The sequence below is a fragment of the Diprion similis genome, chromosome 3 (assembly GCF_021155765.1).
Source record: "Diprion similis isolate iyDipSimi1 chromosome 3, iyDipSimi1.1, whole genome shotgun sequence".
In the NCBI taxonomy this organism is placed as follows: domain Eukaryota; kingdom Metazoa; phylum Arthropoda; class Insecta; order Hymenoptera; family Diprionidae; genus Diprion; species Diprion similis.
The window spans coordinates 16805243-16823932 of NC_060107.1; the positions used below are offsets into that span (position 1 = coordinate 16805243).

The 18690-nt window shown below is 33.2% G+C and overlaps 1 protein-coding gene across 2 annotated transcripts in view; it reads left to right on the top strand.

Annotated features, from left to right (window-relative positions):
- The window catches only part of LOC124416725 (flotillin-2), a 403676-nt gene extending 393736 nt beyond the window's left edge, over window positions 1-9940 (top strand). Inside the window, exons 2-8 of one of the 2 annotated variants that reach the window (XM_046897988.1) lie at window positions 649-945; window positions 6869-7101; window positions 7404-7523; window positions 7655-7869; window positions 7950-8133; window positions 9457-9603; window positions 9689-9940. In XM_046897988.1, coding sequence (XP_046753944.1) covers window positions 649-945; window positions 6869-7101; window positions 7404-7523; window positions 7655-7869; window positions 7950-8133; window positions 9457-9603; window positions 9689-9718 — 1226 coding nt within the window. In that variant the 3' untranslated portion in view covers window positions 9719-9940. Of the gene's footprint in view, window positions 1-648; window positions 946-5127; window positions 5355-6868; window positions 7102-7403; window positions 7524-7654; window positions 7870-7949; window positions 8134-9456; window positions 9604-9688 lie in introns of those variants that run through there. The other variant, XM_046897989.1, reaches the window with a different exon arrangement.
- The last annotated feature ends 8750 nt before the right edge of the window (window positions 9941-18690 follow it).

Sequence of the window (18690 nt, forward strand, 5' to 3'; positions counted from 1 at the left end):
CAATTATTCTCCTTTGTTAGCTCCGATATTTTTTATTCAATGTACTTTTCATGAAGGGTTAGAAAAAACAATTGCTAAAATTAAAATCCTTAAACACTCAAGGAGCGCATCTGATGATGGTAAAATTACTACACCACTAACCGAGTCATTTCCAACCATGAAAACAGTTTGTCATCATAAATTTCACTCTATACATTGACTAAATATCACGAAAGAAGAATCTAATAACGCAGATATTTTCTCTGTCTGGCTGAATTATAAATAATATATACAAATGTCTGCTAAATTTACATAAATCGATCAGTTGATCATCAATTCCAATGCCAATCCTAAATATACTATACCTGATAATATTTAAATTCTTAAATTCTCGTGGCACTCCACAAAAAGTGAAAGATTTACACCATGCTGGACGTTCTCTGTGCCTTGATACTCGTTAAATTTACCCAAAATGACGGTCAAAGTATCATCCAATACGAAATCACACTACCAAACACCTTGATATTAATAGTGTGTTTATGGTTCTACCTGAAATTCACTCGTGCTCTAAAATCACATAATATTTCATTACGATAAAAATCGAAAGTTGTAAGTCGATTCGCATATTCGAAATGAATAACTCGTCTAATATGCCCATTCTCTCTACAGGGGGATGCTGTGGCTCCATGAGAAAACGGACCATCGTGGGTGGCTACGCGTTCACCTGGTGGTTCGTTACGGATGTTCAGCGGCTGTCTCTCGAAGTGATGACCTTGAACCCCCGCTGCGAGTACGTGGAGACCGCTCAAGGCGTACCATTGACCGTGACCGGGGTCGCCCAATGTAAGATCATGAAGGCTGACGAACTTCTGCACACGGCCAGCGAGCAGTTCCTCGGAAAGACTGTCAACGAGATCAAATCGACCATTCTGTCAACTCTGGAGGGTCACTTGCGCGCCATTCTTGGTAATGACATTAGATATATGTAGTAAACCAACACGTTCGTTCAATTTCTTCTGGGATAGTCGCAGATTAAGTATTTATCAAATTTTTAACCGATTATTTCGCGGAAATAAAAGTGGATCTGCTTACGTTTATACAATTCAGGGTACATTTTACCGATCAATATTTATTTCATATTCTGTGATTGGTCGAAAAGTGACGAGTCGCCCAATCGTGTACAATGAGACAAATGTCGATTGGTAAAATCTACTCTTACTTACCGACGAATACAGGCGGATTTCGTTCAAATCTACTCTGAGTTGCATAAATGCACCCGGATTTACCCGGCTAAAATTCAAATGCGGAAAACCGTAGCCACAACTGTACAACTGTACATCATTCTTCGACAATTTCTACCTTATATTAAAAAAACTTTCGAGAATTATTACCCTGCACAGCTGTATAAAGCTGCCGGGTCGTGCCAGGATCTTGATCAGTTTTCTCTATGTTTGAACCGGTGCTATTACTGTTATTTATTTTATTATTCGATATGGAAATTCCGGTTTTGACATTTTTATCCTATCACTATTTCCGATAACATACTCAAACTTTTTAATCATTGAAAAACGGAATCAATTTGTTCGGTGATGAGACTCAAACCTTGAATATTAGGTCTATCGAGTGGTAAATCCACCACCTTAACCACTTGGCTACGAAACACTTGATAACTGACTGGAAAGATTGAGGTTATAACTGACAGTGGTCACAGCGTAGAATCTCCATCCCGATAGACAATCGGAAGTAGAGTTAAGTGAGGATTGTAACAAATTTATTATTATATCAGTAAAAATGTTAATCATTTTCAGGATTAATATACATCGACGTAATTGAGACGAATATTCTTTCCAAGAATCTGAAATTTTCATCAAAATCAAGTTGCAGTCATGGTATTGATCTATAGCTAACAAGAAACAGTGGCTTCTCTGAAATGTCGATTTTTTAAACTTGAATATGTGTTTCACCTATCAAATATATAACTTATCCGTAATATCTATGCGTAATATTCATAGATGACTACGCTAAGAATTTTGAACATTAATCAACATAGCTCAGTTTTTAATCCGGCTAAAAAATGCAATCGTACTAAACACCACGTAACGTGCAAAATAACAGTACTTATAAATTGAGAATTATGTCAAGCATTAATTTCAATTTTTACTAGTATCGGTATTAGAAATCGAATGAAGCGCTGTCGGGGTTATTGGAAAATGTCCTCATGACATCAGAGCCTGGTTGTGGGCGCCATTTTATCACCACATAACCTAAGTTTTTAACTTTAATGGAGACAAATCGTGATTCTTGGGGATTCACATTACTCTTATCACATAAATTAATTAAAAGTAATCAATAATACACCTGTTCTACTATCCACACGCAAAAAAATACGGCCAACGGTCAGCAGTCAGCCTGGTTGGATTAGTTTGATTTTTTTCGACCAGATGACTCATATATTGCAAAGTGACAAGTCCAATACCACAATGGTTGCTGCTTATTGTGATTTTTCCCTCTAATTGGGAAATCACGGGATTTCTTACTCGCAAAGGCACTAACAAGCCATTGCTGCACCGGTACGGTGGTTAGGTATAACCAGTGGCGTAACACTCGAATGCCATAGTGATGCCAACGATTAGAGTGAGAAGTCTGACTCCCGTTGTTGCTTTCTTTTTCCAATTCGGGATTCAGCTCGATGCACGGACCGCGCAGTCTATCTCTATAAGTCTATGGTTAGGGCCCTGATGGACATTTGATAAAACTCGACAAATTTCTGTATGGGTGTTAAATTGCCTGTAAATAAACATTTCCAGAGAATGATATCGTATTGAAGTTAGTAACGTTATCGTTATGATTCATGCTGAGAAAAAACCGCTATTTCCCGATTTTGGACTGTTTGAAATTTTACTGATTACAGTAAACCGTAATGAAACAAAACACACTCACATTTCGAAATCTTAGTTCCTTCAAAATCGTTGTAAAATTACGAAAGTAGTAAGTTTTTTTTTTCTATGTTATAACCTCGTGAAATGACCCGGTATATTTCTAATCTACGGTCAAACGAATATTATAGTAAAAAATTATGCATCGAAATTTTATTTCAAATCGTTTTAAAATTGAAAAAATCCAATTGATTCGTTCGATTTTATTCTGCGATGATTGATTCAAGTCAAAAGACAATTTTCTACATCTCTCCGTGACACGTTTTTATTATGTTGGAATCGTTGACTATTGAATTTGTCAAGAGTCTAACGGTATTGATTTTGATTAATAGATAAAAAATGTTGAATACACTCTTAAAAAAACTGCCTATCCCAATGAATTCGTAAAAAAAAAGATTCTCAACAAAATAAGCCAAGATAGAATAAAATCGAATCAATTAAATCGACATATTAAGTTTGTAACAGTCTTCAAGCTGTTTGAAATGATAAATCTACGTCAAACCTCTGCTTCATAATTTCAACCCATCTATCGATAAAATATCTTTGGTAATTAAATGAGAGAAATTATTATTTTTTCAAATTCTGACTTAAAAATTATGTCAATTTCCGAAAATTAAGTATGTAAATTCACTGAGTTCGCGTGAAAATTTATTTCCCTTCTAGCAACATTTCCTCAAAACGTGTGAAAAAATGAACATATCTTCGATATCGTGTGTTTATATAAATCAAGCTGCGATGTTGATAAATCAATCTTTTTGGTCGATCGCACAAAATATTCATTGTAAAAAAAAAAAATTTCTTGATTTTTCTTTTGAACCTGATCAGATTTTTCTCTCAATGTATAAGCCATACGTTATATAATTGAATTTGCCTTGAATTAGGTGCATTAGGGGTTCAATAAGTTGTTGACGTGTCCTCGATCCGAACAAATTAGATCAAATGCAATTTGTATCTAATTTCCTATACACGTTTCTTATTTCTTCAGCAGTATAATAAGTTAGGTCTACAACTGTTTCACTATACATATAATACAGCTGCTAATACGAAAGGTCATTTCAATTGTTGTACACACTAAGAACTTCCTACTTGCTTCACAAGTTCGTTCGTTCTTCAGTACTAATTCACCAGCATATTGTGCATGGTGCGATATAAGGTGTAAAATTCTGTGCTCATCGTCAGTTGCCTTTCGCGTAAATGACAAAAAACATCAATTTTTCTCTTTTCACGCCACTGTGAGATATTCGACCCGTTGTTCAAATCGGAAAAAATTCAATCACATCTTTAAAAAAACGCTCCTTTTAATTGGACTAATTTTTGTTCACGTTGTTTATTAAAAAAAGTAGAATAAATTACCAGTTTTTTCAAACTGCTAAATATTCGTTCATTCAAACGAATGACAAATCAACGTACCTAGAATAACCTCTCTAAACGAATTTTTTTCTTCGTGAAAAGTTTGCAGGTGTTACTGAAAACAGCGAAATACCAAATTGATTTCGAGTGTAAATTCAATAATGCATGTAATTATTTACATTTGCTGAAATAAGTCGACTACCAACTGAAAATTTCAAATTTTAATACTTGATTTTCGTTTTTCAATTTCATTAGATAATCTTTTGGACTCAGTGAAATAAAAAAATCGACACTTTTTGCAATCGGGGGAAAACTCTGAACTGCATGTTACGTGGTATTCCAGTGTATCATGCGATAGTTATAGACTATATTTGTTAATTACCTTGACCTCGACTCAGTTATTGCTAAATCTATCGTAACGAGCTGCAAGTTATTAAATTCTCTACTGCTTGATAGTTGTGCACTGGTATTTTCCTTGAGGTCTAAAGTAATTTCCATATTTCAATTCACGATCAGTATGTCATATACCATATGTGTAATTGTTTTTTCTTCGCCTGCAAAATACCCTTGATATTAAAAATCGGAATAATGAAATGTTTTCTGTCTATAAATTTAAATTTCATTATAACAATTCGATTGATTTTGAGCTTCTGAAATTACAGTAAAAATATTATCGTGACAAAGTATTATCTGAGTCATACTCTAGATAAATATTTATCGTTGCTACTTTACTCTGATAATTTTCATTAGGTATTAACTTAGTTCTTCACATTGGTCAAAATCCGGCTTCTGTTATCACAGTAATTGAATTTATAATATAAAATTGCGAATTGCATTGATTGTTAACGCTAGGAGGATTTCTCCGATTATATACACAGCTAACGGCGATCAAGATAAAGTGATGAATAACTGACAGCCATATGATAACTTGATATAATTTCTGTCTGCGTCAAACAGTTGTGGAAATTATTGTTCAGTGCTGTTCAAAGACGTGGTCATTCCGGAAGTTCGATACGTGATGACGATTGTTTGGATGGGGTGTTTTAATATTGCCATGACAATTTTGGCCACTGTAGCGATTGTTCAAAGGTATATAATAATTCTCAAATTAGATATTATTCTTTATGCAATCGCGATGAAATACAGCGTTCAGATCTCTTATTATGTATGCACAAGTATACTCAATTATTTAACCATTTTTTATGTTAAATCTAGGAAACCTTCGTGAGATTTTTATTGTAACTCTTTCGGAACGCTTCGTAACTGAAATTCGACAAGTTCGAAATATGAGTGAATTGTAAATTTGTGTAGAAAATTGTGCATTTTTTTCATCAGAGATATGTGTTAGCGCGTAAAATCAGCTTTGATTGATATTAGACACTAACGAAACTTAACCCCTTGAATTGGTGACACACATATGAGCGGTAAAGAGTTGTGCCACTTTTGTGTCATGACATATATGCGAACAATTGAAAAAAACATGTTTTTACTATATTAATTTGACTATTGTTTGGTGAGTTATAAATTTTAAGGTCGCTGCATCCGAATCTGGAATCAGATTTCCAAAATTCCAAATGACAGATCCAACATGGCGGGAGAGAATTCGAAAAGCAGTTAGATTTTGACCAAAATTTGTATTTTTAGTGTTGATATAATTTCTTATATTATGTTAGATGTTTTCTCACATTTAGGCGCCCAAATTAAAATCAACTCGATCAACTCAAAATTCAAATTGGCAAGCACCATAATGGTTCCGCCATTCTGAATATTGGAATCATCATTTCAAATAAAAATTCAGCGGTCACAGAAACTTTGAGATACTTACTTCAGTTGGTATCAAATATTTTTCAAATTTGCATCCGCCATATCGGATAGACCATTTTAAATTTGAAAAATCTGCTTTCAGATTCAAATTCAGCGACCTCGTACACATTGGTACTGAAATTATCGAATAAATCTGTGAAATTTTTTTTCGGACACAAAAGTGGCACGAAAATGTCATTTATATAACGTGAGCATATTTTACGCGATTTTCCATACGTGTTTGCCGTACTCAAAGTACCTGTTTCTATGATGGTCGACTGAGTTTGCGAATGCGCATGCGCATGCGCGCAATACTAAAAAGACCATTTTTAAGTCCGGAGACTCAAAAGTGCTTTTTTTCTGTACTGTGCGCACATACTGTCAAGAACAAACCTGACATTACGCGACCCTAACCTCAATTTCATGCCTCGGGAAAAATGCGTAACATACTCTTGTTATGTAAAGAATCAAGTGCAAAAAAAGAGGCAACGTTCTTTTCGCCTCGCGTATTTGCAATATTCGTCTTCGGCTCGCACAAGCATGCTCGAATGCGTGCTCAATTACGACGCACATTACAAACTTACACTCGGCCCAAAAAGACCGAGTTTGCCTTCTTGTTACGTAACATATCATTTCACCACTCTGCTAAGGGTTTAAAGCCGTCTAAAAGTCGTGTAACATCACTCAAAAATAATTTTTTGCCAGCTGAAGTTCATTTTTACAATTACAGAAACTACAGTAATTTTGAAATTAGAAAATGATTAACTGTAATTAACGCCTCGTTTACGAAATTTTCGCAGGAACTCTTTCTGTAGAAGAGGTGTACAAAGACCGCGACCAGTTCGCAGCACTAGTACGCGAAGTGGCAGCGCCTGACGTGGGCCGCATGGGCATTGAGATCCTGTCTTTCACCATCAAAGATGTCTACGATGACGTTCAGTACCTGGCTTCCCTCGGGAAAGCCCAAACAGCCGCTGTGAAACGAGACGCTGACGTCGGCGTCGCTGAGGCGAATCGAGATGCTGGAATTCGAGTGAGACTTCACCCATCGTCATTATTTAAATGGCAAAAATTTGCTCTCGAATTTGAATGTTTCGTTCCAATTGAAGTCTTTTCAATTCTTTTGAAGTTCACGTATTTTGTTTGCTCAATTTTTTACCTCAATTCGATCTCAAGTTTGAATTCTCTTGAAGCTTATGAACTATGAATCACTCTTCAAAAATGAATACAACTCTTAAACGGAATGAAATATTCAGGGCTTGTCTTCTTTGTCTTAAGAATCTTCGAGAAGTCGATCTCCTATTATATGTAACAAAATAATATTGTATAATTTAGGAAGCGGAATGCGAGAAATCAGCGATGGACATAAAGTACAATACCGACACTAAAATCGAAGACAATGCGCGACTTTACCAACTGCAGAAGGCGCTTTTCGATCAAGAAATAAACACAGCGGTGAGTCAGGATAAAGATTAATATCTTCAATATTAACAATTATAATAATTTGGTTATACATATATTATAAACTTATTCATGAATCATAAAACGTGGATGTATAAACAGTTCACCTGATTTGTAAAATTCAGAAAGCCGAAGCTCAGCTAGCCTACGAGCTCCAGGCTGCGAAAATCAAACAACGAATACGAAACGAGGAAATCCAAATCGAAGTCGTCGAGAGGCGCAAGCAAATCGAAGTCGAGGAACAAGAGGTTCGTCGTAAGGAACACGAGCTTCGAAGTACCGTGCGACTTCCAGCTGAAGCGGAACACTACAAAATGGGCAGAGTAGCCGAAGGAAAAAGGTTTTTTTTTTAATATACTTCGTCAGACGGTGTAAACATGAATTTCATCATTAAGGGTATTAATTAAAATCATTTTCCAGGACGCAAACGGTCGGCGCTGCAACAGCCGACGCCGAAAGGATCCGATTAATTGGTCAAGCTGAAGCGGAATCATTGGAAGCCGTCGGGAAATCCGATGCTGAAAGAATGCGAATGAAAGCACAGATCTACAAGAAATATGGCGATGCTGCGATTCTCAACATCATTCTAACTGCTATGCCAAAGGTATAATACCTCATTTTATTTAATAAGTTTCCATTTTGTGGGAGTGAATATATTGCTCCAACCTAATCGTATTTCATTTTTCAATTCGGTTTTTGTACCACTCATTTTACCGTACATCGATTCAATATCATAAAATGAAAGTCCAACGGTTTACGGGATGTTTTCTGTACCTTGATACATATTTTCTCAATATTTTCACAGAAAAAGTAAAATATACCTCAAAAAACAAGTTTTACAATTAACTACGACTATTTGGCAGAAAGAAGCCTGAGAGAGCCCACGCTCACGTTTGTGTTCCTGATTTACAATTAATAGCGCTTCCTGATAAAATAGGTTTTTGGAACTAATTTTCGAGGTGCTTGGTTCGTAAACGCGTGAGGGTAACCGACCAATTCTCTGCCGTATTTAGTATCATGAAAGTAGTGGAGCACGAGATTTAGGTTAGGGTTGCGTAATGTCAGATTTGTTCGTGATTGCGCATGCGCGCAGTACAGAAAAGACCACTTCTAAGTCCTAGGGTTTAAAAGTGGTCTTTTCAGTACTCCACGCATGCGCATTTGCAGACTCCCTCGAACGTCACAGAAACAAGTACTTTGTGTACAAAAAACACACATGGAAAAACGCCGAAAACATGGTCGTGTTGTATGATATACATTTATGTAGATCAGTAGTCGAAATCGAAGAAATTAGAAACGTCCACTGCTTTGGTGATCCTAAATACTGCAGAGTATAGAACATGTATTTATCGAATAAGAGCGTTCTGGGCGCCATGTAGCGGCGAAAAGAAGACTTACTATTTTCTTGAATTTTGGCATCACGCGTAGCGCCGATTGAGCCTCCTTCTCTCTACTCAAGGAGGATGCAGTCTATCTTTGTAAATCAATGCTCTCCCACACAGACTCCTCGCTGTATTTAGCTAGCGCTTAAACATTTTTTTCGCCAGATGGCACCTTTCTTAGAGTTACATCAGGAGTATGGAAAGTAGAGTAAAGACTGTCTCTATGCATAGAAAGTGTTCACAAAATAGAGTACAATTAAGATGGCGTTGCTGTAGCAACAGTACCTCATTTAAAAAAACGCGCCAATCACATTCAGCCCCAATCAAACTTATTAGCGCTATTCTGGTGACTTGTTTGACCACTAGGTGTCGCTATTTGGTGGAAACTTTTTCAGTTGAAAATCCATATGAGATACTTCTCCTTACCTCTACCCTCTGTAATCAAGACCAATTAACTATGCAATAATGACAAAAAAGAATCTTTATATTGATTTGGAAAAGATTATGAAACTCTTTTAAATTGCAAAATTTATGTTTACGTCTAGATTGCAGCCGAAGTAGCTGCGCCATTGGCCAAAACGGAAGAGATTGTGCTTTTGGGAGGTGGCGACGGAACGAGTTCAGAAATTACACGTCTTGTAGGTCAAGTCCCGCCAGCAGTTCAAGCATTAACAGGTGTTGATCTTTCCAAAGTAAGGAATCAATTTTATTCAACATTTTATTCAATAATCACATTACAATTGCAAAATAATAAATGCTAAACCCTTACCATTTCAGGTACTTGGAAAAATACCAGGGGCCAAGTAAACACGAACAACCAGTAATAGGATCTGAAAATGAAATTTTACTCTTATATAGCAGATCAAACGGTTAAAGAAAAGGCAAATTCAAACAACACATTATGCATATTACCAATCAATTCTCTACCTTACTGCCCACTCCCATTTTCTCCTCGAGGGAACAAACCTTTGCTTACTGAATCTGGATTACTAGATTATTAGATCTTTGGCCTTGATTAAAAAACCAAAAGCGAATTATCGTATCTACCAAAAGGCAATGATTAATTGAAACGCACTTCGCATGCTTCATGAATACTGGCTAATTCAGTGTTGTGTTCTCATCGTAATACCTTTCTTTCCGTTCGTGCCATCTTCTTCTTACTTATAGATATTATACATATGTAATTGCATACATATGAGGTATTCCATCCCAAGTGTGTAAACCTGTGACCCTCACCCTCTCCGATTTTTTTTTCATATGATTGCATTGAGTCTAAAAGACACCCTCATATTTATTTTAGATTTTTCCAAACATCCCTTATTTCAAAAAAAAAAATTTTTTTTTAAAAAACACCATTTTTTTTAAATCTGAAAAAATTCTCAAAATACCGTGATAACATATAAAAATTTTCAAGCTATCACCCGTAGTGGGCATATTTTTTTTTAATGTGTTTTACGAGCTATTAACCTTCACAAAATTCCAAAAAATTCTCGAATAGCTCACCTTGAGCAGATATTGAATTATTTCGGTACTTAAAATGAAAATAAAATTCATAATTGATGATATAAAATTCATTTTGAGTACCGAAATAATTCAATATCTGCTCAAGGTGAGCTATTCGAGAATTTTTTGGAATTTTGTGAACGTTAATAGCTTGTAAAACACATTTAAAAAAATTTGCCCACTACGGGTGATAGCTTCAAAATTTTTATATGTTATCACGGTTTTTTTGAGAATTTTTTCAGGTTTTAAAAAAATGGGGTTTTTTTTAAATTTTTTTTACATAAAGGGTGTTTGAAAAAATCTAAAAAAAAATATGAGGGTGTCTTTTAGACTCAATGCGATCATATAAAAAAAATCCGAGAGGGTGAGGGTCACGGGTTTACACACTTGGGATGGAATACCTCATATGCATTTTTGAAGTTACGATATACATATATTTCCAAATTTCCATTCACCAATTGATATATCAGGTTAGTTTTTAGCAATGTCACCTGGGTAATTTAACATTAAGTAAATCTGCCTGTATTCACTCAATTCAGGACACGTTTTACAGATCGACGTTTGTCTCATGGTCTATGATTAGTTGAAGAGAGAGAAATCGGTCAATCCTGAAGTACGAGTGTAACGTCACTCCGCAAACATGTACCCTGAATTGGATGAATGTAGGTGGATTTATCCTATATCCAGTTGCTCATGTGATATTTGTACAAAATAACTGGATATATGAGTTCAAGGTTTGGAAAATGATAATTAATTCTAGCGAAAGTAGCTAGTATCACACAAACCTCATTGAAAACGATAAATCTTGAATACACAGTTAAAATTAAATAAAAATTAAAGAATTATTGAAAAACCCAAAAAAATCATACACGTTGATTTCAATGGAAGTTAAAATTTTTCCAAACGGAACCTTCTTACATTATATTACGTATAGATGAAAAATTCAACTGTTAATACGTCTAGATTACGATTCACGTGACTTGCCTTAGCTGTTTCATATTTCGATGTAGTAAATGTAATTGATCTATTAATTCGTCATCAACATGCAGATATACTATTTTATAATTAGATTGACTATTACGTTTTTTCGCAGTTCGTATAATTCTTTCTTTCAATCGAATGAATAAGAATTTGATGGATTCAGAAAACTGTCAGTTCATACGTCAAATTAAAATGCGCGTATAATAGAAATTCACAGTGCGTTATTCGATCATCGTGCAAAGTCTTGAAAGAATAAGAGATAAATTATTCTTCATTTCATCGCAAAATTGTAGAAATATTAAATTTTTTCCACATGAATAGAATTACTGAAAAAAAACAAGGGATATTTGGTAAATGAAATTAAAAAAAAAAAAAGAGGAAAAAAAACAATAATTCACAGAATGTTAACTTGTAAGTGTACAAAACAACTCCCTGTTGTTTTCACTTAAAATCTTATGATATTAACGATGTTTACTTTGTTATTTTATTTTATCCTTATACCAATGTATTCATTATACATTGCCAAATATTTGTATTTCATAATCTCACGTTACTCTCCTATTACCTATACTATTACGTACATTTATATCAATTATTAAGTATCTTCGCATGGTCAGTTTTTACCTTTGGTCAGCCTATGTTATACATATTATACGATACAGAAAAATCGTGACAGTTGTAATACTTTTCAATGAATGTCTTAAAATGGGTAACCATTACTGCACAACTGGTTATCAGAATATACATTAAATTCAGGCAATAATATTGATACAAATTATACAGCTTAACACTATTAATTGAGCGTAAAAAAATAACTATATATCTTGGAAAAAACTGATATTAAAGCATCGCACGACGGCATCCAAATTATACATATTACTGATTATCCGACATTCAAAAATACACAATTGTAAAATGAAACCACCATTGTCATAAGAATTGTACATTATAAATTTGTCAAACGTCGGATTCCCATAATTAATACTATTATCTGTAAGACCTAAGTTCACGCCATACTATAAACACAATAGTAAGATAACTATTACTTTCATTAGAGGTAGTGTATACAACTTGAAACTCGATTTTATATAAGCACTGATGTATAGAATCGAATATTTCGTCAACTACATACTTTTACAGCAAGTTATTCCTACTTAAAAGTGAAATTGAAGAAAATTTATAAGCCAACAATATTTTGCTACATTTTATATACGTTTTTCAATGCGTAATGCCAATTTTTTTTCAGTAACAATCTTGCGTATTCTGTTAAAAAAAATGCCACTTAAAACTCAAATGATTCAAACATCAATAGTTGCTTCAAAATTACATAATTTCAGAATACCAGCACTAAATTTTGAGAAGATTCATTAAGGGAGGCATTTCTTATAGAACACCAAATCTTAGTTGATTTTCATAATTGATTTTTTTTTGGAACGTAAGGAATGATTATCTTTTTATGCTCAAAACTGTTTTTTTTTCCTTGCTTAAAAAAAGTCAATCTCTCCGAAAGGGAGGCCGAATGCAGTGTACATTCCAGCACCTTGTAAGATTATCTCAAACGGTCTGCGCAAATAAATTGATTAGTGTATACATGTGGTTACTCGATGAACCAATAACACTGGAAAAATAATGATAATTGGCTAAAACGGAGGCCTTAGAACAAAAAAGTTCATTTTGTTCCTATTCGTCTCCTCTCTGCGTGATTTACTGGGGGCTCTTTTGACACCAAGGAGCTGCGCTTCTCTTACCGCTCCATTCGTTGCCGATCTGAGTTCAAAGGCTCTTGGGAAGTCATTACAGATTTCGAACTACAAATGTAGGCAATGAAAAAAATGCAGTTTTCGAAGCCTCTGCAGTGAATGCCACCCTTAAATTCTAGAATTTTATTCAGCTTCACTTAGGAATACCAGTAATATCTGTTAGGAGAAAGTTGAGTCAATTGAATATTTCATTACAACACACTGAGCTCTTAAAAAAAAATTTTTTAACGTGTACATGCTACCTTGGGATTATTGTTGATGCAGAAAAACAGTTCGCCAGTACGTAGAGAAACTCAAATTATTCCAGTGACATTATCTCATTGTCAGTACGCCGAAGTGGCAAATGAAAATTATCTGAGGTATAAAAATATAGATATAACAGACATCCACAGGACAAGTAGACCTTACCAACCACGTTTATCGCAGTCAACAATCAATAACATAATGTAAACAAGGTAAAAGAGCCTAGAAATGTAGTGTTACACTATACTGATGTGCGTGCAAATTATGAGATCGGTGAGCAAGTTTATGATTGGCATGTCCAGATATAATAATATTAATTGTGGTATCCCATTTACACACAATATTAATTACCTACTATAATATACATGACATAATATATAATATAATACCTGCACAGAAAATAATAATAGTAATAATAATAATAATAATAATAATAATAGTAATAATAAGAATAATAATAAATTAACAAACCCTATTGTGATTGGAACTTTCGAATCAGTGTGTTCATCGTATAGATAACTTGTAACTATACCATAATAGTTCATGCAGAATGGAGGTGAAAAAGCTCCCCTCCTTAATTCTATGTGTAAATATAAGTAGAGGTTTAAACATAAAATGTTTAAATATTGAATCTTCTGTTAAACTATAAAGTTGATTCGATATGACAACAGAAATCTAAACAAACCAAATAAACTAAGTCCAATCAGTTTTTCTCAGGATCTGCGCTGCGCTACCAAATAGCGTATACATATGTTCATAGTTTATTATTATTTTCCACACCCATACTACATCATTAACTACATATATCATAGATACGTGTACAAGCAGTTATTATTATCATTCTTTTTTTGTCTTTTGCACCTTTCTAATTATCAAGTTGATTTTCAAGTCTACAAATATTTCGATAAATGAACAAAGTTTTGAAAATCAACGCCGTGTTGTACATTATAATATTGTATACATGTATAGAATTCAATTGATCCATTTCTTGTTATTTTATTGTTTACTGTATTACTGGATATTTCATCATATTTTTTAACAACTTCAACAGTGGCATAGATAATTCGTACAACTGATATTGAAATCACAAATACAATTTTCCTTCATTTCGAAGGATATACTTTTTACCATTTTTTTTCTTCCTTTTTTCTAACTGTTCAGAGCTCAGAATCAATAGCGAAATTCGTAGAGAAAATACATTTTTTTAATAATGTATAATAAATTATGGTGTGTGCAGAATTAATGAAATATTATTTATTGATCAAATCTTGATATTCTACGTCACGTAATATTTCTGTATAGGTAAAAAATAATGCGAACCATGTTAACAATTTATACAATACCTTATCTTGCTGAGAAAAATTTAGTTCTGAATATATTTCATAATGTTGCATCTCATATTAACACCGGCAAATTTAAACATATAATGAAAAAAACAGAACTTTTTATTATTTAAATTTATCTCAGCATTTATTATTAAAAAAATTATATATTTTTAATTATGTAAACCCTAATAACTAAAATAAATGCTTACATACCTTATGAATAAAACAATTCAAGTACGTAACAACTTTTCTAGTATACAAATAATTATACAATCGAATTAATTATATATATACATATGTATAAACGATAACTTATCGTTGGACTAGAGATATTTAGGCCAAAAGAGACAAAAACAAAAAAAAACAAGCAAACTTCAGTTTTATACGAAAGTAGCCCTCTATATCTATATCTGATATTACAGACTTATGATCCAAATTTAGCTTTGCTCCATTACTTTGTACTTCTGCACGCTGCTTGTTCATTACCAGTTGATGGAAATTTTAGGATCTTCAATCCACATGCCTAAATCCAACGTAATTATTGCTAATATCGGTTCATTAAAAGCTAAAGGTCTTCAAGCTGAATCCGTAAATTGTACTCAATTCTGCTTTACTGAAACTGAAAAATATCACATTTCACGCTATTTTTAGATATTGTTCAGATGTCCTACTTCACATTTTACAATGAACTATTTGTATTCGTTACACTTTATTAAACCAATTCATCTACTACTAGGTACTTGAAATTATAATTTTGTTGCAATTATTCTATAATTAATCGATTTTAGGTGTATCGGGTAATAAAATAATAATAATAGTATCTGCCAATTCGGTAAATGGGGTTTTAAAATATACTATTTGTATACATCCAAAACCGAAATCGTTAACTCTACGTGCATAGCCAAGGATGTAACGTCCCTTTATTATTGCATTAATGTTTAATTAATCTGGATTAAAAGAATAAGATCCTAATGAAACACTGAATGTATATTAAAGTGTTCAGGAAGTATTTCTATCCATTTTCTAGATCTGATTATATTCTTGTTTATAATATTCTGAATACGATGATTCTGATTCACAAGCAGTTTCTGTGGAATTCTTCAGGCTACAAATTTTATAACAACAATAATTATAATAATTATATAATTTACACTGAACGTAGTTGGGAAAATTGAAAATTATTTAAATGGAAATCTGTACTGTATTTAATTCTTACAATAGTTTTATGTAATAACTTTAAACGAAAACAAATGTATATTTCTTTCACAATACAGACAAGCTTTTTACTGCACACGAAAATTACACTATACGTCTTTATCTTATTCCGCAAACACACAAACACACACAACCCTGGTGAAATATTTTTTATGGAAAATTATTGCAGATTTTTTAAAACAATTATTCATTTATTCATATTATTTATTTATACAAATTATTTTACTCAGGATAAATATTGAGAGATAATTGGCAGCGCAGAAAATTTCACAAGGGACAGTTACTCAATATACTATCAATTGTTTTTTTTTTAGGCCTAAGTTTATAACAAAAATAATTTATATGTGCTGAGTAATATTCGAATCGAAAAATAATTGACATTTCATTCGTATTTTTCCTTACATTCTCTTGATGCACATAATAAAATACTAGCAATAATTTGAATTTTCTAGACACAAATTACGTGTTCAAAAACACTAGAGGTGTAGTATTTGAATCACGGATTGTTCATAAGTTAATCATGATTATTTATAATATTGGTATAAATATAATTGAATATTGCACTAATTTACAATATAACGTTTAAAATTGACGATTATCAGCGTTTCGTGCGAGTTATTAGAGATGAGAATCCCCAAACATGGCCAGCTGCAATCTCGAGAGGGCAAAATTACTCCCAAAAAACGAACAAAGCGAAAATAATAGAAAAAAGAATATGCTTATATTAAGTAAAAAATTTTCTTAAATGTTTAGAAGAAAAAGAAAAAACCCTAGTCTTTTGTAAGTAATAGGTGATAAACATAAAATCATATATTTTGGAAGTTGTGTCGTAGACACGTTTTAAAATATATATGTAGATAGCAGAAATGTAAAGATTGTGTCAGACTCTACTTATTACTCTGAAAGTGTAAATGATGACACAAACCTATAATATACACAATGTGAATTAGTGAATATTTTTAATAAATGGAGCATCAAATTAAATACTGAAATTCAATTTTTTGTCATCTATCGCAGGTATGTTCTGTGACAAGTGATAAAAATTAGCGATATCTGAACGAGTGTGGCTTACGCCACGAAGCAAAGGTACGTTCTGTAATCACACGAGTTACGATTGGCAACGGCTGCGGAGAAATTCCGGTTCAAGAAACATCGAAAGTGCCACTGACAGAGCGTAAATTAACCGCAGATAACTTAGCCTGAATCCCCTGAATTAAGACTGACCAAAAATAATCGATAATAATCGATACTTTTCAATCAAATGGCTTATTTTCCCGATTAATCGAGAATAATTGACTATTTTTCAAACTTGATTAATCGACCGATTCGATTATGTCCTCACTATCGGTTTTTTTTCACTCCCATGGACGACGCAATACAATATCAATTTACGTGATTAGAGTATCAATTATCATCATTGTTTTACTTACTAAGTACTTATTTGATATAATTAGTGAAAGATGAATGGATATTTTTACCTGAGATTGAAAAATATTTCGAATGAAACTATAAGCTATCAATAAACTTATCCGCCATTAAAACTACGTACTGCAATCTACGAAATTTTGGTTACAAATGCACCGATTCAGAAAATTCAAAATAATCGATTGATTTTTACCGATTTAATCGAATCACGTTTGATTATTTTTTTGGACTTGACTAATTGATGCACCGACTATTTTTACCTTAATGCCATCGCTACCCTGAATCATACAGTGTGTAAAATTAAATTATTGGATAGCGCACTTGCGCCAAAAAAGTCCTTGCACGGAAAACTTACCATTGTGTGATAAATGTAGTATTTCAGTCATGCGCGTGCGCTAACGTTATTTTTCCGCACTCTTCAGAAATGGGGCACTTTACGCACTCTCTACAGACTTCAAAAATCAAACTTTACAAGCAGGTATTGCAAAACTTATGTATTCATATTGTATTCAGTCTTCGATTGGAGGCAATAATAGTTTTAACAAAAACAAACATAAAATTCTCGTAAAAGTGTATCTGTTAAAATTTTGAACAGTTGGGTCGATCGGAAATGAAAGTTTTCTAACTTAAATAATTTAGGAAAGATATGATTTTTTTCTTAATCATTACTACTCACATCAGTCGAAACCAATGATACGAACTCAATCCCGAAATTCCGCAAAAAAAATCTCCATTTTACAAAGAATTGAATTTTCTACGAAAGTATCTGTTGGAGAAAATCCGTAGCAAAACGCTCAAACGCAATTCAATCTCTCTCAAGACGTCTATGAAGAAAAATCTGTAGCTTCGACGATTCCTAAGTTATGTGTCTTCAAAATAGAATTTACGTAAAAATGTACGTTTAAACGTCTTTGCTGGTAAAAGGGATCAAATACATATCATGACATGCCGCTAAGTGGTAACAATTTATAAAAAGTGACATCTTTCCCATGTTATTTAAATATAAAAACTTCCAATTCCGAGGGTGACTTTTTAAAATTGTATTGAAGAACTATTCTTGAAAAACATTTTTTTTATTTTTGCTACGTATAAGTTTTTCAAATAGGTGCGAAAAACATTTCTTCGTAACGTAAGAACTTAATACATACGTAAAATTACTTACCTGTCTCAGCCAGGATCTACTTGTTCCTCTCAGAACTTAAGTCCAAGAATTCTAGTCCTCATCTACGAAGAGCAACTTTTTCTGTACAACTTGGATGATCAAGAATTATTTCTCGAGTTCCGAATAATTGCCTAGTGCTACGTCACTACGAGACAAACAACTACT